At 41.6% G+C, this 20,485-nt stretch overlaps 1 protein-coding gene across 1 annotated transcript in view; it reads right to left on the bottom strand.

The window, feature by feature from the left end:
- Positions 1-3,054: 3,054 nt before the first annotated feature.
- GRXCR2 (glutaredoxin and cysteine rich domain containing 2) overlaps positions 3,055-20,485 on the bottom strand; it is a 63,237-nt gene continuing 45,806 nt past the window's right edge. The window contains exons 2-3 of the mRNA XM_078650659.1: positions 9,427-9,648; positions 3,055-3,410 (exon numbers count right to left, since the gene is read on the bottom strand). Coding sequence (XP_078506785.1) covers positions 3,231-3,410; positions 9,427-9,648 — 402 coding nt within the window. The 3' untranslated portion in view covers positions 3,055-3,230. The remainder of the gene's footprint in view (positions 3,411-9,426; positions 9,649-20,485) is intronic.

The raw sequence follows: 20,485 nt of genomic DNA, 5'->3' as shown, positions 1-20,485 counted from the left end.
CGAAGTGCACTTCGCGTAGCTTCGCGTAGCGCTACTACGCGAACTACGCCCAGGGTTAGGGAGGAGGGTGAAAAGGTCCGCAAATTTATTGAGGTTTTTGGTTGAGGCTTGGATCAGTACGATGCCACTTTTGTAGAGGGTGATTGTGAGGTCAACTCGCAGTGTTTTGGAGGGCGCTATTGTGAGGTTAGTGCCATAAGGGATGTTCCTGGTAGTGCGCAAAGGTAAGGTTTTTTTTGGAGTAGAAAACGAGGTCATTGACGACTGTGCCGTTGTCCGCACTGAGATGCAGGTCAGAGATCAGAGTCTCAGGGTGATTTTTCAGGGTGGAGTGCTTGAAATTTTTTGTAGCGGTTTTGGAAAGGTTAGGGGGGGTAAGCCAGGGTATATAAGTTTACTCCAGTGGCGGTCAGGCCAGGGTTTACAATGTTAGCTGGAGATTTTCACCCAATTTACTCCTGGCATGTAGTGCTATATTCTTATCACAAAATGCTCTCTCATGTCCAAAATGGGCATGGGAAGGCATTAAGCGCTAAGAAATAGCGCTAAGTGCGCTGTCGGGGGTAGAATATTCCCCTAACTTACTTCTGGCATCTAGCAGCATTTTCTCAGTGCAAAATGCACCCTGGCGTCGAAAATGGACAGGGGGGTGCATTTTGCATTAAGAAATAACGATAAATTCAGCAGAATAAAAATAGCGTGCGGCTGTTTGCGGTTGCTAAATGTGCTCTTGTAGTAGAATTGTTTACCACCTAATTACTCCTAATTACTTGAGCAGGCGTAATCACATTGTTATCGGTAATTCCACGTCAAAGATTAACTGGGAATTTGAAAAATTACTCAGATTACGCCAGCATAATTCAAATATGCCCGCGCCTAATTAACATATGCTTGCTCTAGCACATGGTTCTCACACCTAGCATTTCAATGTATTGCTGCAGGTAATGGATTCTTGTTAAATCAAGCAGGACGTCATGTCACATTTCACATATACAGGCTTTCTGTAACAGTTCTGAAAACCTCCTTTAATCCCTAAACCAACGTCGTGAATATAGTTAGTGACATCAACCAAGCACTCATCCAGCTAATGTCCTCGAAAAGCAGTGAAGAAGCATCCTTGAATCTAAAAAAATATATACTTTATCAATGTGCAAACAACTGCAATGCTGATCTAAAATTCACCCATGTGTGTAGAACGTCCATGACTTTTCACATGAATCATTTGTTCTTTGTAACAGTAAAATACCTAACATTATGAGGTGTGTCTGACATATAGAATAGGCCACAGAGATGACGTGTTTGCTCTCTATAGTTAGTTAATGACATTTTTATCTTAGCCTGAAAAAGTTGATGCTTCGTGGCACGCTAGACATACCAGGCCTGTGGTGGTCAACACATAATCACGCACAATCTTATACACTATCAGATGCTCACCTTACACATCACACGGAATCACCCCCGCACATACACTTCTGCACCATCACACAAACGCACTGAAACGTGCACTACTGATGGTCATGCTTTAAGCATTCAGTGTATGTTAAGAGACATGCACTGCTGTCTGTTCTGTATTAGTAAGAGAAGCTTGCATTCTTGCAACACTTGCTGCGATCTTGTGTGTGTGTATGTGTGTGTGAGAGAGAGAGAGAAAAAAACATTTACTTTGCAAGTCTGTACCCCAAATGTGTTGTGTATTGGGGAAGCTTGAAAGGCTGAGCATGTGCTTAACCTGTTATGTTGGTGTATGTGCGCACACGCACATGTATGCGCACACTACTACTAAATGTATGGTATCTGCTCTGTGTCAGACTGAGAGTACCAGGCACTGCCGCTGCGGTTTACATTGGTACAAGTCCTGTACCTTTTCTTTATGTTATGGTAGTTTGCACTACTCTTGCCACTGGTCCTGTGCCTGTGTTATATAGCAATAAAGTTTGGTAAGAATGTTGTCACTAAATAAAAACTAAATCTATTGGCATGGTCACTCAAAAGAAAATAATAACTTAAACCACATAGAGTCAGCCCCACCGCGTCAGTGGTCCAGTGCTAGCTGTCTACAGTGCAGATGTCCCTGAAAAAGCGTATGGCTTCCCAATGTTCAATTCAGAAAATATAGGATTCAACGATTGTCCAAACTTTATTGAAAGTGTTGTAATTTTTACTTATCCTGTCACTAAATATTATTCTGTTACTTTAACATTTAGAAATAAACATTTGCATTTCACCAAGACAGCATATTCTTAAATGAGACATATCTTGTGGGTTCCTTAATTCAGCCTGCTTTTGTGCACCAGTAACAATCTTGCAATATTAGGAACTATTCTGCATAGGAGACCAGCAATTCATCAGGAATTTACGTTCCGTAGATACTTAAAATGCCAACTATAAACAGAAGGTTTTATTGTTTCACACAGGTTAATTGGAGAATTGAGCTCAGAAAATAAAGATAGCAATTGGTTTTGCTATCAAAAACACAACAAGCTAATAAAAGAACTTGGGGGAATCAATATGTGTTCCGCAACCAATTTTCTCTTGGTTATGCTTCATTGGGTGTGTTAAATTTAGTGGTGCCAGAAAATAGTTGGAATAGCATTGCATTGCCTTTCATTGATTCAACAGTTTCTATGTCATGGTGAGTAAAATTAGACCAAACCATTCATTAATTGAAGAGAAAACCCACCTAATTAGTGCTGTAGGATTTTTGGTATTTATTTTTTTACATTTACATCTTTATGTAGCCATATATATTTTGCTTATTTTATCCATGGTTATCCATATTTATTTATGGTGTCTGGGAATCGTTCTAACTCAGTGGTTCCATTTCGTTGCATTGTTTTTAGCTCATTTCTGCCATTATTAAAATTAGTTTTTCCCATTTCTAAAAGGAGCAGTTCTATCGAACTGGTATTCTAAGTGTCCCTTGTAGCAACCCATGAGATGTTTTAGATTTTTGTGCTTTATGAGTGATTTGTTGCTTGAATCCCTATTAAACCTTCCTTTTAGGACCAATGGTGCACCATACCTCTTCCACTAAGGACAAGCGTGGCGATAGCAACAATGGAATAGATGCAATGAACCAATGCTAACTACTCTACACATTTAATTCCCTACTTTTTATTTTTTTCTGCAGTATTACAAAGACCAACCAAAGCTGAAGACCATGTAACCAAAATAATGTAATGGCAGATGAAAAGGTTGTTGAACGTGACATTTAGGAATCAAGTCCACTATTACACAGTACATGTCTGGCAGGGCTGCAGGCCATTTTCGTTGCAGGCTGGACATCTCAAGGCCCGGTATGACTCCTTAAATCTGTTGGCCAACATGGAAAACTTGCTGCCGTGACACAAAGAGCAGGGAGCACAGCCCGATCCCAGGCAGTGGACACACCTCTGGCTCGATTCATGTTCCTGAAACAACCAAAAGAGAAAAAAATGTTGGTGATCCTTTGTAGATTTTATTACAGATGCATTCTTCATTCAACGTTCGCCAAAGCGTTACAATCTGAATTTAGCGCTTCAGGAGTGGCAGATTAACATTATTTGTTTGAGAACTGAGGGAGCTTTGGACATTTAAACTTAAATGAGCATTAATATTAGTAGTTTTCACCTCAATTCAGGTGTACACTGACATGGAGTTAATGCAATTGAAACAAAATCATTACAATGTGTTATAGTGTGTTTTGTTGGCATATGCTATGTAGCCTCAGTTGTTCAAAATGGATGCCATACTATGATGTTCAGTCTATGTTTATATTTCTCGCATGACACTATGTGCCATAAGATGTAGACTGATTGTTTCTGAATGGTACTGTCCTTGAAGAGCCTGCTAGAAGAAAACAGCGGCGATCGGTGCAGGTAAGCGCAGCGAGGCGGGGCAGGGGGGAATGTCGATGGACGACTGAATAGGATTTATTTATGTATTTAAGTTTCCCTGTTCTGTCATCGGTTGACTTACCCCCCCCCCCCCCCCCCCCTTCCGCACCGCTCCTCCTCACAGCGCGTACCTGCACCGACTGCCGCTGGAAGTAAATCCTTTTGTAACATTATCCAAGGTTTTTCCTCTTGCATGCTGTTGTGCGTTCTTTCACAATGATTCACTGTGTTTATGTAACCAGTTTATTCTAACACCTCAGATGAAATTAGGTCAGAAGGGGCAAATCAATATTCATATTGTGGGTTACTGCTAAGATGATAGGATATGTGACATTTAAATTGTGAAAATGTGATTTGTTGGAGCAATTAACATACCATGCTGATTTTGCTGTTTTTAGTGAGTAATTTCCATACAAGAAAACTGCACTTAAATTCTTCAGTTTGTGGGCGAGACAGAGACCTTTCATGAACCTCTAAGGATGCTTTCCGATTTCTTACTGATTTTTCTGCACATTTGAGATGTAGCACTTATCTCATTTTTACCCATTCTTGTATTATTCTGTGTTTGATAGCCTTCATGGCAAATTATATCTGTGTAATTCAATGAGTTTATTGCTTTATTTGAAAATACTAGTTTCTGCATTTTGTAATACATCTTTATGGTTTTTACTAAATAATCTAAATTTTCCTTTTCGGATTCAGTCCTTTCTTATGGACTGTTTTGGAATGCTGTTTTGAAACTTCTCTCTGGGGACACATTGCCTCAAAGACTTTGAGCTTTACTCCGTCCCTGATCCACCCAATATTTGGATGCGCCACTGTAATGCAAATTTCCTAGGGCCCTGCACAATGTTTAATTTGTAAAAAAAAATAAGTGCCAGGGCTCTCGTCAGGAGGCCACTGCAGTTTGCGCCACACAGTGCCCCTGCCATGTTAACAATGATAGTCACAACATAACTACTAACCATCACACTCCTACAAGTGTGACCATCTGGACTATTTCAGACCCCCAAAGCTATAAGAATGGCTTGGGTGGCAGGTAATAGTCATTTATAATGTATATTGAATTAACTGATGTTGTGTCCATTTCTTAATTAGCCAGACAGCACCATCTTATGGCAGACTGTCACAAGCGCCGGTGTTGACAAATAAGTGCTGGTGCTGAGCACCGGAAACCACCGGCTCAAATTAAGCACTTCCCTGCATCGCCACAGAGGCACACCATCTGTGAAGATTGCATACATCCGAAAAGTTTCAAACATAATGTTGACATAAAAAATACGTAGCCACGTTTGTTCAATATTTATTGCACAAGCATGCTTTTGGTTATACATTGATTATGATAGCTCATTTCTATTTAGCACTTAATTCCAAACTACTGTCATTTCTAGCTGTTGTAAGTACCATGTCTTAATGCTGCCAATTAATCGTTTCTAAAAAACATTAGTCTCTGAGGGTGTTAAGCTGAGTTTGTGCTCCCGGGTTTCAAACTTGTGACCTTCAAATCACCACATTTGCCAGCTGCAAGCATTAAGCCCAGGGAGCTCTCCCATTAGCTATATTTTAGAATACTTGTTGTAGTGGAAGTGTTTAATTTTCAGTGTGGCTTTAGTAGAGTTTGAAAACTGGCTGGGTTGTGCCTGGGTTATTTGCTTCTTAGAGTTGGTTTTAGCTAGGTCTAGGCGTAGTTTGCGAAGTAGCACTACGCGAAGCTACGCAAAGTGCGCTTCGCACTACGCGAACTGTGTAGTACCCTGTTTGCACTGTACAAGATGCCGTTTTCAATGATTGCACAGTGCGGACAAGCATCCGGCACTGTGCAATCATTGAAAACGGCATCTTGCACAGTGCGAGCTGTAGTTTTCTGCCGCTCGAGTAGATTTTTACTCGATCTGCAGCTTTCTCAACGCGGACTGGTAGTTTCTCATCGCGAGCAGTCGCGAGCATACGCGACCACTAGCAATGAGAAACCAGACCTCCCCACGTTGAGAATCTCGCCGAGAGGTTTATTTTCCACGGTCGCGATCGGCAACTTTATGTTGCTGATCGCGAACGAGGAAAAAGTCTCGCCGGGATGTCATTTTGCTGGCTCGCGGTCGCCAACTTGATGTTGAGGACCGCGAGCAAGCAAAAAATGACAGCTGCACTACGCTATGGGTGTTTGCACTGTGCTACGTGCAGTTCGCGTCATGCGAAGTAGCGCAAACTTCACAAACTACGCGAGCGTAGCGTAGTGCTTTGCCCAGGGTTAGTTTTAGCTAGATTAAACTGGTTTCACCCGGATGCTACTTGAACAGGAAGAAGGCCAGGTGCAATGTTTCAGGCAGTAGGCCAATGGAATGAGAAGTATGCGCATAAATTCACCAAGATGCCACGGGTGCCGGAAGATGCATTAGGACACTTTGACCACCAGCATTGCCCAACCTCATACCAGCAACAGCCTCCTATTTGCTGGCGAGGGTCTTGATGAAGGGCACAGAGGGTAAACTATAGAAAATAAAGCAGTTGCTGTGTGAAGGATCCTGACACCTATGGTACCAAAGACAGTGTAATTTACCAAAGTGTAAGGAAGTGTGGTAAGCGGTACACATGGTGACCTCTGTTGGATTCGTGGGAGAAGGTGTGCCACAAGAGTGGATGTGAGGCACGAGTGAGAGTATGTGTTTGTAGAGCATGCAATGGAGCTGCCCTTATCGTTCCTTATGTGTGGAAGCTAACGAGATTGATTCCATGGAAATAAGAAAAAGTGAATTACTTCTGAATGAGATGTTTTGTATTTTTCCCACTCAGGCCCCCCTTGTCTTGAAGAAAAAGATTTAGAAAGTAGACCTAGGTTTTGACAATTGGAAGACACCATTCCTGTAACTAAATTGTGAGCCCATGGCTGTGAGGAACAGCATCAATGTGCTAAATAACTGATTTGGGTGGTGTTAAAGTGTGCATGTAACAACTGGGATGTTGGCCTACACTAGAGCATGATAGCTTAGGAAAGACAATTGGAGGTATTGCTAGGAACTTGGTATCTGGGTGTATGGTAGTGATTGCCAGCCGACTTGAAAAGTAGACGCCTTAGAGTTGTAAGAGAGTCAGAAAGAAACATGGATGGCAGTGATCTTAAGTGCAAATGTGTGTGCAAGATAATCAGATTTTTAAGACGCAATGGTTCTATGAAGAGGAAATTTAAGGTGCACGCACCACCAAGAGGGTTTATTAAATTGCCCTACTAGATGCAAACACCAACCCTTTGTTGGGGGATGGGTGACAAAAGGTCGTTATACATGTCATATCGTTAGTCTAATTCCCATAGAGGTTCTAGTGGAGATTAGCTCCAAAAAGGACATTGTGTACCCATTAACAAAGAAGAAAAGGCATACAATGGTATCTGGTTTAGTTGAAGGATAGGGAGTATTAGTTCAGGCAGCTGTGCTGCATGGATTTTGGAAGTCCTAAGTAAAATGACTTGATTGCTCCCTCTCCACTACCAAAAAGACCTCTGTTGCCATCCTGTGACCATGTATGGTGGTGTGAAAAGGCTGCTACTGAGCACCACCCCTGAATACAAGGGATTCGGACCCATATTGCCAGGAAGGATGTGCTGGGAGACTCGATCTTGAAGGCGATCTTGAAGGCTTAGTATGTGGCTGTTTAAACATGTATTATTTAGTAAGAAATGCAAACGGATAGTTGAGTGTGATGTCACGGGCCACAGTAGATAAAAGTGTTTGGAACAAGGAAGAGTGAGTGAATGAATGGTGTGACAGTGACACAGCTGTGGCTTTAGTAACACAATAGTGGCTCAAGGAAATTAATTAATGGCTACTTAGATATGTAGGACGTCGCAGGGGATGTACTACAGCAGACAACATATTTAGGTACTGATTCTATACATATGATCACTCATCATCCCACCTTATCCCTTCTCCTCTGAACATTTCAACTACACATATGATGCACTACAAATCTCAACCAATGCCCAACTCGTGTTCAATGTCTACATCGGTGCACTATCTAGTGTTATAACCTCATTAAACCTCAGGTTCCAGCACTATGCCAGTGACAGGCAAATAACCCTAAAGCTCTAAAATTCTGTGGACCTTGACTCCTGCACCGTTGAACAGTGCATACAAGAAATTGACCACAAAGCATTAGCCAACCACCTTCAGTAAATTCGAAACACTAGCATGTGGTAAATGGACAGCCTATAACCCTTCAACCATTTGACCTCAGTAACTGGGAGCCCCGGTATCACAGACACTAAATTGCGGTACCGGGTGTTAATTATGGACTCCAATTTATCACATAGACCTCAATCAAATCTAGTGGGTAAACACAGCTTCCACATTATGAGATGTCTGATACATTTTCTTATACCGCAGCCTCCCCACAAAAAATCAAGCGTACATTACCTCAGTATTCTCCTTTCTTAACTTTGCTGATGGACCACAGATTGAAGAGCCTGTATTAATACTACGGAAATTAAAGAGAATCTAGAATGCAGCGGCCACACTGTTACTTTCTCTATCTATGTGGATCCACATCTACCTGGGCAACATATCCCTACACTGACGGGCAGTAGCTTGATGGATCACCTTTAAAACAATGTGCATTGCTCATCGAGCAAGCCACTGGACTCCACTACAATTCCGTCAATCAAAATGTCTCACCTATTGGCAAACATAACCTTTGCACTCCTATTGACTGTGCTGCACTTCTGAAAGCCTCTAACTGATGCAAGCTCTTTCTTCAATCAGACAGCAAAACCTTGGAACTGTATGCCTGGGCGAATAAAAGTGGACAAATACTTTGAGTACTGGAGAGCATTAAAACATGGATCTTCCCTCCTGTATAATGATAAGATACAGATGATGATCTCTGTACAATTGGTAAGTAGGAATGCATGAATATGTCTAATGTCACACTTCATGCTAATGCAACATATGCTGATCCATGGTAGAAGCATGTCTGTGAACCTTATGCACCACACCCAACATTTGCCACATGTTATGTTATACATCCAACCACTTGCCATCAGCACACTCCATAAGGGTGCTCAGAAAATCCAGTTACAGTCGGAGCAGTGTGTGCCCTCATCAGTGGTATGAAGTGGTACATAAATTGCTGCAATACAATATTTAGATAGATAGATAGACAGACAGACAGACAGACAGACAGACAGACAGACAGACAGATAGATAGATAGATAGATAGATAGATAGATAGATAGATAGATAGATAGATAGATAGATAGATAGATAGATAGATAGATAGATAGATAGATAGATAGATAGAATGAATAAGGATGACCCTGGATTTATAAACAAAATGTTGTATGTGTTTCTCTTGATCCATGCAATAGTGAAGGCACTAATTAATGGGAATAATCTGCAAAGGTACACCTTCTAGGATTAAAACTCTGTGTACTCATACATTACACTTAATGGGATGTTGGTGGACTCATCATTGCTTGTTAGTACTGTGCTCTATTCTTTATTGACACTTAAAACCATAGATAGAAAGCAGTTGGGCACAGGAGGGGGGATTATTCACTTACTGTCATGTATCGGCTTTGCTCATATTGACCATGAGCATCCTCCAGTGGCCTGTGACCTTCAACCCCATCTCCATTGCTTTCAGCTCCATACAGAAGCTCTCCGTCTTTTGCTTCTTCTTGATTTTTTGAAATCTGCCTGTCTTTCTTTTCTGTCGGGGTGCGAACAATCTTCAGATTTCGGGTGTATATGATAATTTTGCCAAAATCTAAAATGTCGGAATGCTTTGTAATAAAAAAGAAGAATGGTGTTTAAAATAGAATCAAGGTACTAAACATTAAGGCTGTGGGCATCACCCACAGCAGAATGCATCTTTAATTCAGATTTAAATTGCACAAAACTGTATTTAGTTATTTTGGAGCTCCACTTGACCTACTGGTGCTTATTTTGGGCACTGGGGCGGACAATTTTACTTTACGAGGAGAATCCATTGCCCAGGTTTCTGGCAACTCTCAAGGAAGAACATCTGCAGGTTCTGGTAGAGCCTTCCATACAGAGGATCAGTAAATATTTAAACTAGGTGCCTCATGTACAATTTGGTGGTAACAAATGAACCCTCTGATTAGGCGAGGAATGACAAATCTGTGGTAGAGTCAGATGGAGTGATACCTTTTACCATAACGTCTCTGGGTTTAACATGTCCTCCACATAAAGGAAGTTTTTGGTTACCATTTGGATTGAAATCATGCCCAAAGACACATCGCAGCAGTCCTGCCTCACAGTACATTGGCTCCCTTGAGGGGATTTGGATGGGGCGGGGGCATACCAAGAATTTAAAAGGTATGTGTTCACAGTACTCGTTTATAGTCGTTTTTTGAAAATTAACTACTCAATTCATGGTTATTACCTATGTCAGCAGGGCCGGACTGGCTACCGGGCGTTTTGGCATGCTGCCGAGCTGGGGACTGATTTCGTTGATGGTGACCTGCAATTGTTTTGCTTTGTTTTTTTCGAAGCACATGCAGGTCCCCATCAATGAAATCAGCTCCCACCGCAGTGAAATCAGCCCCCAGCTCAGCAGCATGCCAAAACACCCGGTAGCCAGTCCGGCCCTGTCTGTCAGAAGTAGTTTACATAAAATTGTGTTATTTGAATTATCTTGAGACACATAAAGAGCTAAATAGAAGTAAATGCTTGTTTTTTAAAATCTATGAATATAATGAATCATTTTATTAAACACTTAAATCATAGCATATGACAACAGGCTTACATAAACATAATCAGACAAATTACAGAGAGATCTTAACAATTTATAAAAATACATAATTTATAAAAATCTGAAAAATATACATATATATATTTTAAATAAACGGCCCTCATCCATTATTACACAACATAACTCTATCTTTAGGAAAAGAGCACTCTGTCTTACTAAAATTAAATGGCAGATGAATATTGGATCTAAAATAATTTTCCAGGGGTAATCAATATAGGACATTTAAGAGCTGGTGATCTATATTATGTCTTACATTCGGATTGCATGCATGTTATCCAAATTTAGCCTGGTGTCCTCCAATCAGGATCAATACCAATTCTTCACTTTAGCACTTCATTTAACTAATTTAATTAAGAGGATTTTTGACAGGCTCTGTGGGTAATAATAAGAATGTTTCTGCCCAAGGGGTGGAATATTAATTTTTACTAATTGTTCCTATCAAAGAAGTAAAGATCTATTAAAGTGCAAACAAAGTACTCATTGTTTTGAAAATAGCCCTTCAAGTAACTTTCTTCAGACTTTACCACAGCATGAGTGATTTAACCCCTTCCGTGCTGATGACAAGCTCAGCTCGTCATCAGCGTTACCTACCATGTGCTGATGACGAGCTGAGCTCGTCATGTAACGCGGTAAATCGAAAAATGCCGCATACTGCGGGAAAAACGGCCGCACGCATGCGGTTAAAGGCTGGCACACATTCTTCCAGTTTTCTCAAAGTATTATTAATCTTGAGTTTATATATTATCTTTTAAGTCTTGGCAACTAGCATTGGAACTTGTATGTAAGTTATACCTCTCAAATTTCAACTCTAACACCAGCAACTAGTAGTTAATAGTTTCAGGGAAAAAAGTCCTAGTTCAATCATAGAGTTTTTAGAAGGCGTCAGACTAAATTTCAGATATTTGTCTTCTATTAACTCAAAATTTCACTTTACATCACTTAACACAGCTTCATTTCTATGCAAGGTTATTGGAATTATTTTGCCAATTATTCCAACAATGAATATTAGAAAAACCAACATATTATTTGGTGAATCCCAGATGAGGTACAGGAAATTATATGTTCCCAATATAGTTTCCGGGACAAATTATTGGAACATATCATCCCCAGATATTTTGTTTAATAATCACATTTTTCTAGTTTTTTCCATTTAGCCACCTTAAAGATGGTCCCAAATATCTTAATTTTGATTTTCTTTGTATCAATTTGCAATCTATTACTATAGCAGTACTAATCATGCACATTCACTTGCCTTCGGAATCTGAGTGGGTTTATAATCTAGAATGAGTAAATTGTCGACATATAGGAGAGATAATATGTGTAAAGAGAAACGTTGAGAGGAATCAGTTGGTGGTAGTTATTATTTGAACTTTTTGGTTTTTCTGCGCCTTGCTAATGGGATTCATGACACTGGGACAAAAAACTACTTTGTTTCTGTTAAGACCTCTTGATACGTACTAGGCTCAATACATAGATGGGTCAACCGAACTCCTGACATGCTTTTGAACTGTCACACTTCTCTCAATCTCATTTACTTTTGTAAAGTATAATAAGAACACCCATAGCAAAAACACAGAATATAGCTTCAGCAGGTGAAGACAGTACAAAACATATCTGAACAGTCACCCTCTAGAAAATAAAAATGAAGAAAGGCAGAGGACTATGTGTCAAAGAACCTTTGGCAGTACATAAGAGGTGCACATTTCCCAGAGGCCTTACTCCCCACAATCTCAGTGGTCATGCAACAATCACTAGCCATTCTAATTGTCATGGTCTAAGCAATAGTCTTTCTGTATGTAATGGAGCTTGGGTGAGGCTTACTCACTCTGCTGCACACGTGGACCCCATATATCCCTGAGGTAACAATAGGAGTTAGCAGTGTGGCATAAGTTGCCACCATGCCATTACAGGAAACAGTGTCCCTCATCCAAGCTGCGGTCATTAGGGCAGGGCATCTGCCCATATCATCGGTCTCTAGACCCACAGCAGCAGCAGATTTGTGTATGCATGGAATGAGCTTGAGATCAAAAACATAATCCAGGCGCACAGTAAGTGGGGTTGGTTGGAGGGTGTAACATATCATTACACTTATATCAGCACATACTTCCTGTCAGTAAGAAGTCACCTGGCATGACTAAGCCAGATACAGGAAGTCTGCCTCTGTTCTCCTACTGCTAGCATCACCCTCCAGTCTGAAGGCCTTATGACCCATTTCTGCATAGTATGTTCTTTGCTCAAATTTACACTGTAATCACGTTTGTCTGCTGTTCAGAGAGATAGCCTTTGTCTACTCACAGCAATATGTCCATTGCTCATGTCAGCGGTGATTCTTGATCTCTACCTCACTGTCCCCTCACCCGATGGGGTCTCAGGTGTCGGGCTAGGAGAGTGCCGTTGTGAATGCCAGAGACTAAGTGTCAGGAAACGAAGGATCACCTAGGAAAAAACCTGTGGGGACCGTGATTCTGGAAGACACGCCAGTAAGACTGTTTTCACAGTCCAACCTGAAATAGGAAAATATATCCAGCTGTGTGACACCCTCTTTCACTCTGAACTTGAGAGTGGTCTAAAAATGGCTATCTGGAAAAATGTCCCTTCCACATGATATGTGCCTTAAGTTCCAAAGTGAGTGAAAGCAGAGGGTTATTACCCCGATGAAGCTCTGTGTAACTAACTGTTTTAGTGGCCGTGTATGAGGACAGATGATGCCAAGTCCATGCAGTTCAAGCAACCTACTTAAAGCTTGGGTAATTGCTTCAACCAGCACAGAGGCGAGAGTGTCTGGCAATACAAAATCACCCTCTATTATGAGATGAGGAAGGTGTGAGTGTGGATGGAGCACACATGTGCTAAAATATCCTGGTTAACTAAAAATAGGGTCGAAATCAGGGAGAGAGAAATCCCTTCTGCAATAAGGTACAGTCAGGATTTTCCAACCCGGGCAGGGTTGTTTGTCCAACTGCACCACACCATCATCAATGACTGTAGGACAGTAAAGAAAGCACACAGCAGTAGAATTGGGATGTTAGTAAAGTCGAGAACCGCCATTTTCATGAGAATAATGTGCTCTTCCAAGTAAAGTGTATGGGAGGTCCAACAATCCACCAGGCTCAAATGTCGAAGAAGTAAATCCTGCTACTGAAGAGAGAATTCCTGCAGTGTTTGGCCGACATAAGTGGGAAATCAATAAAACGAATCAGGCTAATGGACAGACAAGAGATATCCCAAAAGAAATTTATTTGCATATCATCAGTGACACATTTAGAGAAGTGTCGCATACATATTACAAAATCTCATCAATATATGTGGAGAATGCAGTACCCACGGCTGTAGGAAGTGCAAACTGGAGTAAGAGGGAAATTTGTGAGTTCTCCGAGATATCTGAATCTGACTCAGCAGTTGATTGACAGTGTTTGATTTGTATAGAATAATTCGAAACCCACAGAAAGACACACTGATGCGTACACATATGAACTGGCGAGGTCCCGCCAAAAATGGTAAAGTCTGAATTTGAATAGCAAATTCTTATCCAGTCGGTGTTATTCCATACTCTGATCCTATTTATTATCACTTTAAATACCCCCTTACTACCTATCACCAATGTCCCAACAGATTCTACTCACTTTGAAAGGGACAGGGCCAGGTCCAAAGATAAGCATCGCTGAGCCTAAACATTCCTTTTCAGCCAGTTGTCAGGAACATAAAATGTCACTCTCTTGTCACGATTGATTTGATATTTATTTGTGATTGCTGTAAGACAAGCCTCTGATTGGCAGAGAAAGACCAAGCAGTTCATACTGCAGGGTGTGAACCACAGCGTGAATTGAATGAGGTGACCATCTCGCACCATAAATCACAGCCTCTCAAGCACAGTGTGAAGCCACCGATGGTTGGGGCAGAGCCCGTGAAAAATTACAATAGGAGAGCTGCATTTTGCGTTTGTTACCAAAATCATCGGGAAGGGACAGGTAGTGGCAGTTTCTCAGCACTGTAGTTAACACGTGTTATTATTAACTACATCTAGAAATGTTATCAAAATACTTCAGGGTGCACAAAGATTTTTACGAGAAATGGATTAACTCATGGAGCTTTTTGATTGCCTCATAATTAAGGTTTCCAGATTTCCGTTTTTAGGTCTCGCCTAGCGACGCAGTGCATGCGCTGCACGCCTTGGCGATCGGTTTGGTGAGCGAAGGGGTACAGGAGATGTGCACGCCACCCGTATGGACAGGAAATGTGCATGCGGCATTTCAACACAGCGCGCGCATGGTAGGCTTTCACTTTCCCTCCCTCAGCGTTTCAGCACAGCTGGAAGACGCATTGGCCTCATCTAAGTGTTATTTCCTGGTAGTTTAAGGGAAGGTTTCCCGGAGCTGCGGCAGCCTATTAGCTTGTTACGAACCCCTTGTTTTCATTACACTTTAAAACACTGCCAATTTCCCTGACCTCTTTAGATTGCCTACAGCAGGCCGCTCCGCTATTTCTCGCCCCCAGAGATTGTCTAAAATCCCAGGGATGGTGGCATTCAAAAACAGCATTTTTTTAAACAGCCAGTATTCCTCAACGGAACCAGTGCTGCTTTACATTTTTTTTAAAAGTGTCTGGTTTGTGAAAGCCTCAAGGGGAGTAGGCAGCTCTGTCCTGGAACATTGCCTACTTCCCCCGACACGTCTAAGTCCCTCAATTGATGCTGAAAATACCTCCCACTCCCCTATGTGAAAGAAGCAAGGCCAAGCTCACTTGCCTCTCCCGGCATGGTGTGACGTGAGACATTAGAACTCCCAAGAGACTCAACACTCCATACTCCGCTCCAGCTCTTCACTCCGCCCTGCTCTGTGGTGCCTGGAGGAGCTTTAAATGCCCCCGCCGTTCCTCCTCCTTCGCCAGACGCCACCTAACGGATAGCCCACATGGATGAAGATGAAACTGAAGTCAGTGGAACTATTGGGTTAACAGCATGGATGCTGGGGAATCAAGTAGAACAAGAGCTGCAATCACTGAAGAAAAACAACCCTAGTAGCTCCCCGCCCTGCCTGCTACTCCCATTCAGGTCCTGCTGAATGTGGCCCCTCTGTCTGCCTAAAATCTATGGTGTTGTGTGTGGACAATATGCAGGTCAGGGCCGCCACTGCCTGACTGTGTTCAGAGTATAACGTTTTAGAACATTGATAGTTGATTTTACCATACATGTGAGTTATATTGTTAATGTGTCATATAGAAATGAGTAATATAGGTATTCATGTTTGTTAGTTAAATAGTACTGGCTATCACATCTTGTCACATCTCATAACCGAGTATTTCAGTCCCACCCACAGGCATTCCACCTATTGATGATTGTCTTATAGACGACTCCACAGAGAATCTAAAATTTGAGTAACATCTCCATTAATGTTTTTCTCCCCATGCTAATGCTTTTGAGTAAGTTTGTCTCAGTCTAACACATATTTTATTGGGACAATACGAGTACCTCACAGAAGAGTTTGGGGATAAGTGGATGGCAGGATTGTATTCAAGCCCCAGATAGATAGCATGGAAAGTTAAACAAGCTTTGGCAAAGCCAATGGGCTTTTCCTGTTGGTGACCTATTGACTTTGGCAATCAGGTGGGGTGGGTGATAGGACGCACAGATGGGTAAGGGGACAGTTAAAAAAAGCGTTAAGTAGGGTAGAGCAATGGCCACTTCATAGAGTACAGAAAACAAGAAAAAGTGGATTTGCTATAAATGACCTGCACATCAAATGGTGTCCCCTTACTGTAAAGACTTCATCCGAATACTAAGTTCAAAACATCAGATATTGAGTGCAGCTTTGGCGTTTGATGCACATCCACCTTGCATCAAAAGACTTCCCGCCAACAAGTGAAGCAGAATGTCACAACATCAGAGACAAAATACCAGCGCACATCACATGTAATATCTTTTATCCTCTGTGCAGTCAGCACTTTTCTGCCATTAGTATTCTTGTCGGAACACTCTTTATCATTCCAAGAAAGCCACGTTGTGTAGACAATTCAGATTTTATTTCTCTTAAAAGACAATGCTCCACAGCTGACGCGCGTTTCGCCCTATGTGGGCTTCCTCAAGTGCTGCTGGAAATCGTACATGGCGAGTTGATGGAGTTTTGGACTACTATGATGGAACTTATCATGGCTCCATGATTATTGATAATACGGAGGACCAGATTACACATATCTCACATGCTTGAAAAAGTTGGATTATATTCATGGTGAATCTTATACTAAGAACTACGCATACTGGTAAACCTATGATTTTAGAAGGGTAGTGCAGAATACGTTGTAAATAAGCCTCGAGGAAGCCGGCATAGTGCAAAACGTGCGTTGGCTATGGAGCATTGTCTTTTAAGAGAAATAAAATCTGAATTGTCTACACAACTTGGTTGTCTTGGAATGATAAAGAGTGTTCCGACAAGAATACTAATGGAAGAAAAGAGCTGACTGCACAGAGGATAAAAGATACTAGATGTGATGTGCGCTGGTGTTTTGTCTCCGCCACTTCATAGAGTGTTTTGTACTTTTGCAAGAGAGGAAAGAAACACGGACAGGAGGGAGGAAGGTTGTTACCGAAAAGAAACAGGGGCTGGATGGGAGAAGAACCAGGAAGGGGGGAAGGTGGTGGAAGGTATAAAAGAAAAAGCACTATGACAGCCAGCGTTGACCGTGTCATAGAGTTTTTATTAAAAAAAGATAAAGTAGCTGAATCACAGTGCGAAAAGCAGATGACCACCAGAGGGACACTAATTACATTTATTTAATCTGTGCTAAGTCCATTCACCACCAAAAGAAAAGGAAGTGATACATGGCAAGTGCTGCCCAATTAGAAGGCAGCAAAGAAGAGTGAGAGCGCTGAAAGCAACTGGTAAGTAATGGTCTGATTCCAAGCCTATTATAGAATACAAGATGCTTGCACTGCATGCTCACGCATGAAAGACCTAAAAACGTTTGAGATTTCCTTAAATAATTGCATATATCAACATCTGTGCTATACTGCCAAAAAAATGGTGTGGTGTGTTTTAAAAAATTATATTTAGCTATTTAAAGTGGTAAAACTAAACAGGCATCAAGGTATGCATGCACATTTATCAGCTAGATGTGCAATTATACGAGATAAGACAAAACACAAGCTTAATATGAATAAATGCTCATAGGATGGCCCAAAAATAAATATGGATAAATACAGAAATGCTTAAATAAATATCATAAAACCAGGTACCTAGCTTATAATCTAAAGCATGTGCACATATCCATAGGTGTATATTTAAGACAATTATATTGTGAAAAACCCTTAAACAGATGCCTTTATGATTTATTCAACATTAGGTAACCAAAACATGTTAGACCCTTTTTCTGTTCTTGTAAAAAGTCTAGAGAGAGAAGCCATCCTGGATACACCCAGCTATGAGCAGGCAGTCAGAAAGGGACTTTGGGAGCCCCTAGCAGGGCCCAGTCTCCCTTCGGCATCTGCTAAGTGGACTAGGGGGCACATGTGGTGCCCCCCCAAACATCCATGCATCATGTGCTAGGCACCGAATGGTACCTGGCACACGGTGCATGGATGTTTAAAAACATCCCTTTTCAACCGGGGCTTGTGCTGCTGCCCCTTTCCACTCCACAGCACAAGCTACAATTGAAAAATAAATGTTTCCTACTGCCTCCTAATCTGGTGGGTAGGACCGCCGACTACATGTCGGCTGATACCAAATCTGCAATGATGGTGGTTGGACGCCATCCGACCGCCACCCATTGGTTTTTTTAATAAAAAAAAACCAATTAAAAAAACTATTAGTTTGTCTCCAAACATCAGATTGTCAGTTTCTGAAAATCCACCCATTTAGACTCAAAACCACATGTCCCATTTTTTGTAGATGTGTACTTTTCTTTAATATCACCTAACTTTTTTGAAAGCACCCTCGTCTTTAGCCGAGTATCCCATTTTCTAATTTTTCCATTATGAACCAATTATTCCTCAAAAACCTGTTAACTATTTTCTGAAAATAAATGAAATTCCTCTTCAAGTATCAGCATTTCATTTATAAAAGCTTTACATTTTCTGAAAATACAGACTTATGCCCTCAAATGCCGACTTTTCTTTTTTAGGAAATGCGGTAGTTTAATTACCAAACAACAATTTGTAGTGCTCTTTAAATATAGAGTGATACTGTTTCATATTCCCAACTACGATTCCTACCCAAAATATACCGCCATCATTTGGCTGGAGTATTTTCCTATAGCTCGGGTCAGTGCCATGTACCTATGCACTGCCTCAAAAGAACCCCTGTGTCACATCGTATGCCACAAGTGCTATGGATATGCTAGGTATGACCTCCATGTGCCAGAAGCACAAGGGATAGATGGGTTAGTCACCTTAAGGAAAAATAAGCCACAGAATGGCATCACATGCAAGAGTTGGCCATTAGATGTCACCCATGATTATCCTATGCTGTTAAAATAAGTTTTGTCCACCACAGATATCATGGGGTTCTCACAGATACCAGGGATGACAAACATCTACCACAAAACCACACTGGATACCACCTTCCACTTTTCTGAAAGTACACTTGTTTGACCACCAAATATCAGCTTCTTATTTTCAGACAATAGTCATGCCCCAAATATGTTAGGGCACCAAGGACGTCCACCAGAAACCACGTATTGACATAAGAGGAAATAAATACCAACGAGAAGGCAGCTATTTCCACCTGGGGCCAGGGATAGTCCTCTCACAAATAGCCAATCACTGGCAGAGTAACAACTCAATGCCATGGATGCCACTATTTCCCAGAGATACCCGCCTTAGGTATGAGAAGCCAATGAGGTGCAAGAGATGCCCATCAGAATTCAAGGATGGCCAATCAGTTTGAGGAATGCTCACCACGTCAGGTATCACCACCAAATGCCAGGGATAGACAACCCAATTCCCGACTTAGTCATCTGATGTCAGAGATGTACACAAGTGTTAGAGATGCCAGTCATATGCCAGGTATGTTCACCAAAAGCCAGCAATCACAGTCAGAGGACAGATTCTTCCAGCAGATGCCTGCTATGACCACCAAGTAAAGGTAAAGTTTTAAACTTGGAAAAACACTGAAATGCACAAGTTATCTCTAGTAACTATAACTTGCACCCTAAGGTAACTATAACTCACACACCTGCCATGCACACTCTTGTCATCAATGATGTTATTTTACATGTTACATTGATGTTATCAATGATATCATAGAACATGTCATGAGTGACATAATGTGTGGGGAAATTTGCAGTGCATGCCAAGAGCGCGCACTCGTTACAGTTACCTTAGAGACTCCCGCAGGATTGCTGCTTTAAAAAACAAATATATATATACATATTTATTTATTTTTGTCCCGGGAAGACCCTCTAGGACTCTCCCACAGTGCCCTTGCCTTCCTGCAAATATTTTTTTCCCTAGACCTCAGGACAGGAGACTAAGTCCGGGATGGGGTACTCAGGGCTGCCACAGGCTCAAGTAGGGAGCTTCCACCCCCTCTACTAAAAATAAACAGTTTGGCTCCGGGAGATGGGATCCCCAGAGCTGCTAATGGTTCAGGAAGGGGGAGTGTGCCCCCTCCTCTTTTTGTATAAGCTGGCCCCAGGAGAAGAGGTCCCTGGGGCACAAACTCAAGACCTGTGCAACCAACTCGCATATCTCTTCCAAGATAAAAAATCTACAACCTACAGGAATTTCGACCCTCATCCACTCTCCACTCACACACTCTCATCGTGGACCTCCACCGCCAGGAACACCACACTCACAAAGTGAATACCACTAATTAACAAGGACATAATGGATATAATAGCATTAATCCACTCAG

This window comes from Lissotriton helveticus, chromosome 7, assembly GCF_964261635.1.
Source record: "Lissotriton helveticus chromosome 7, aLisHel1.1, whole genome shotgun sequence".
Taxonomy (NCBI): domain Eukaryota; kingdom Metazoa; phylum Chordata; class Amphibia; order Caudata; family Salamandridae; genus Lissotriton; species Lissotriton helveticus.
The sequence above is the reverse complement of the archived record's forward strand: the minus strand, read 5'-3'. Positions and strand labels throughout refer to the sequence as shown.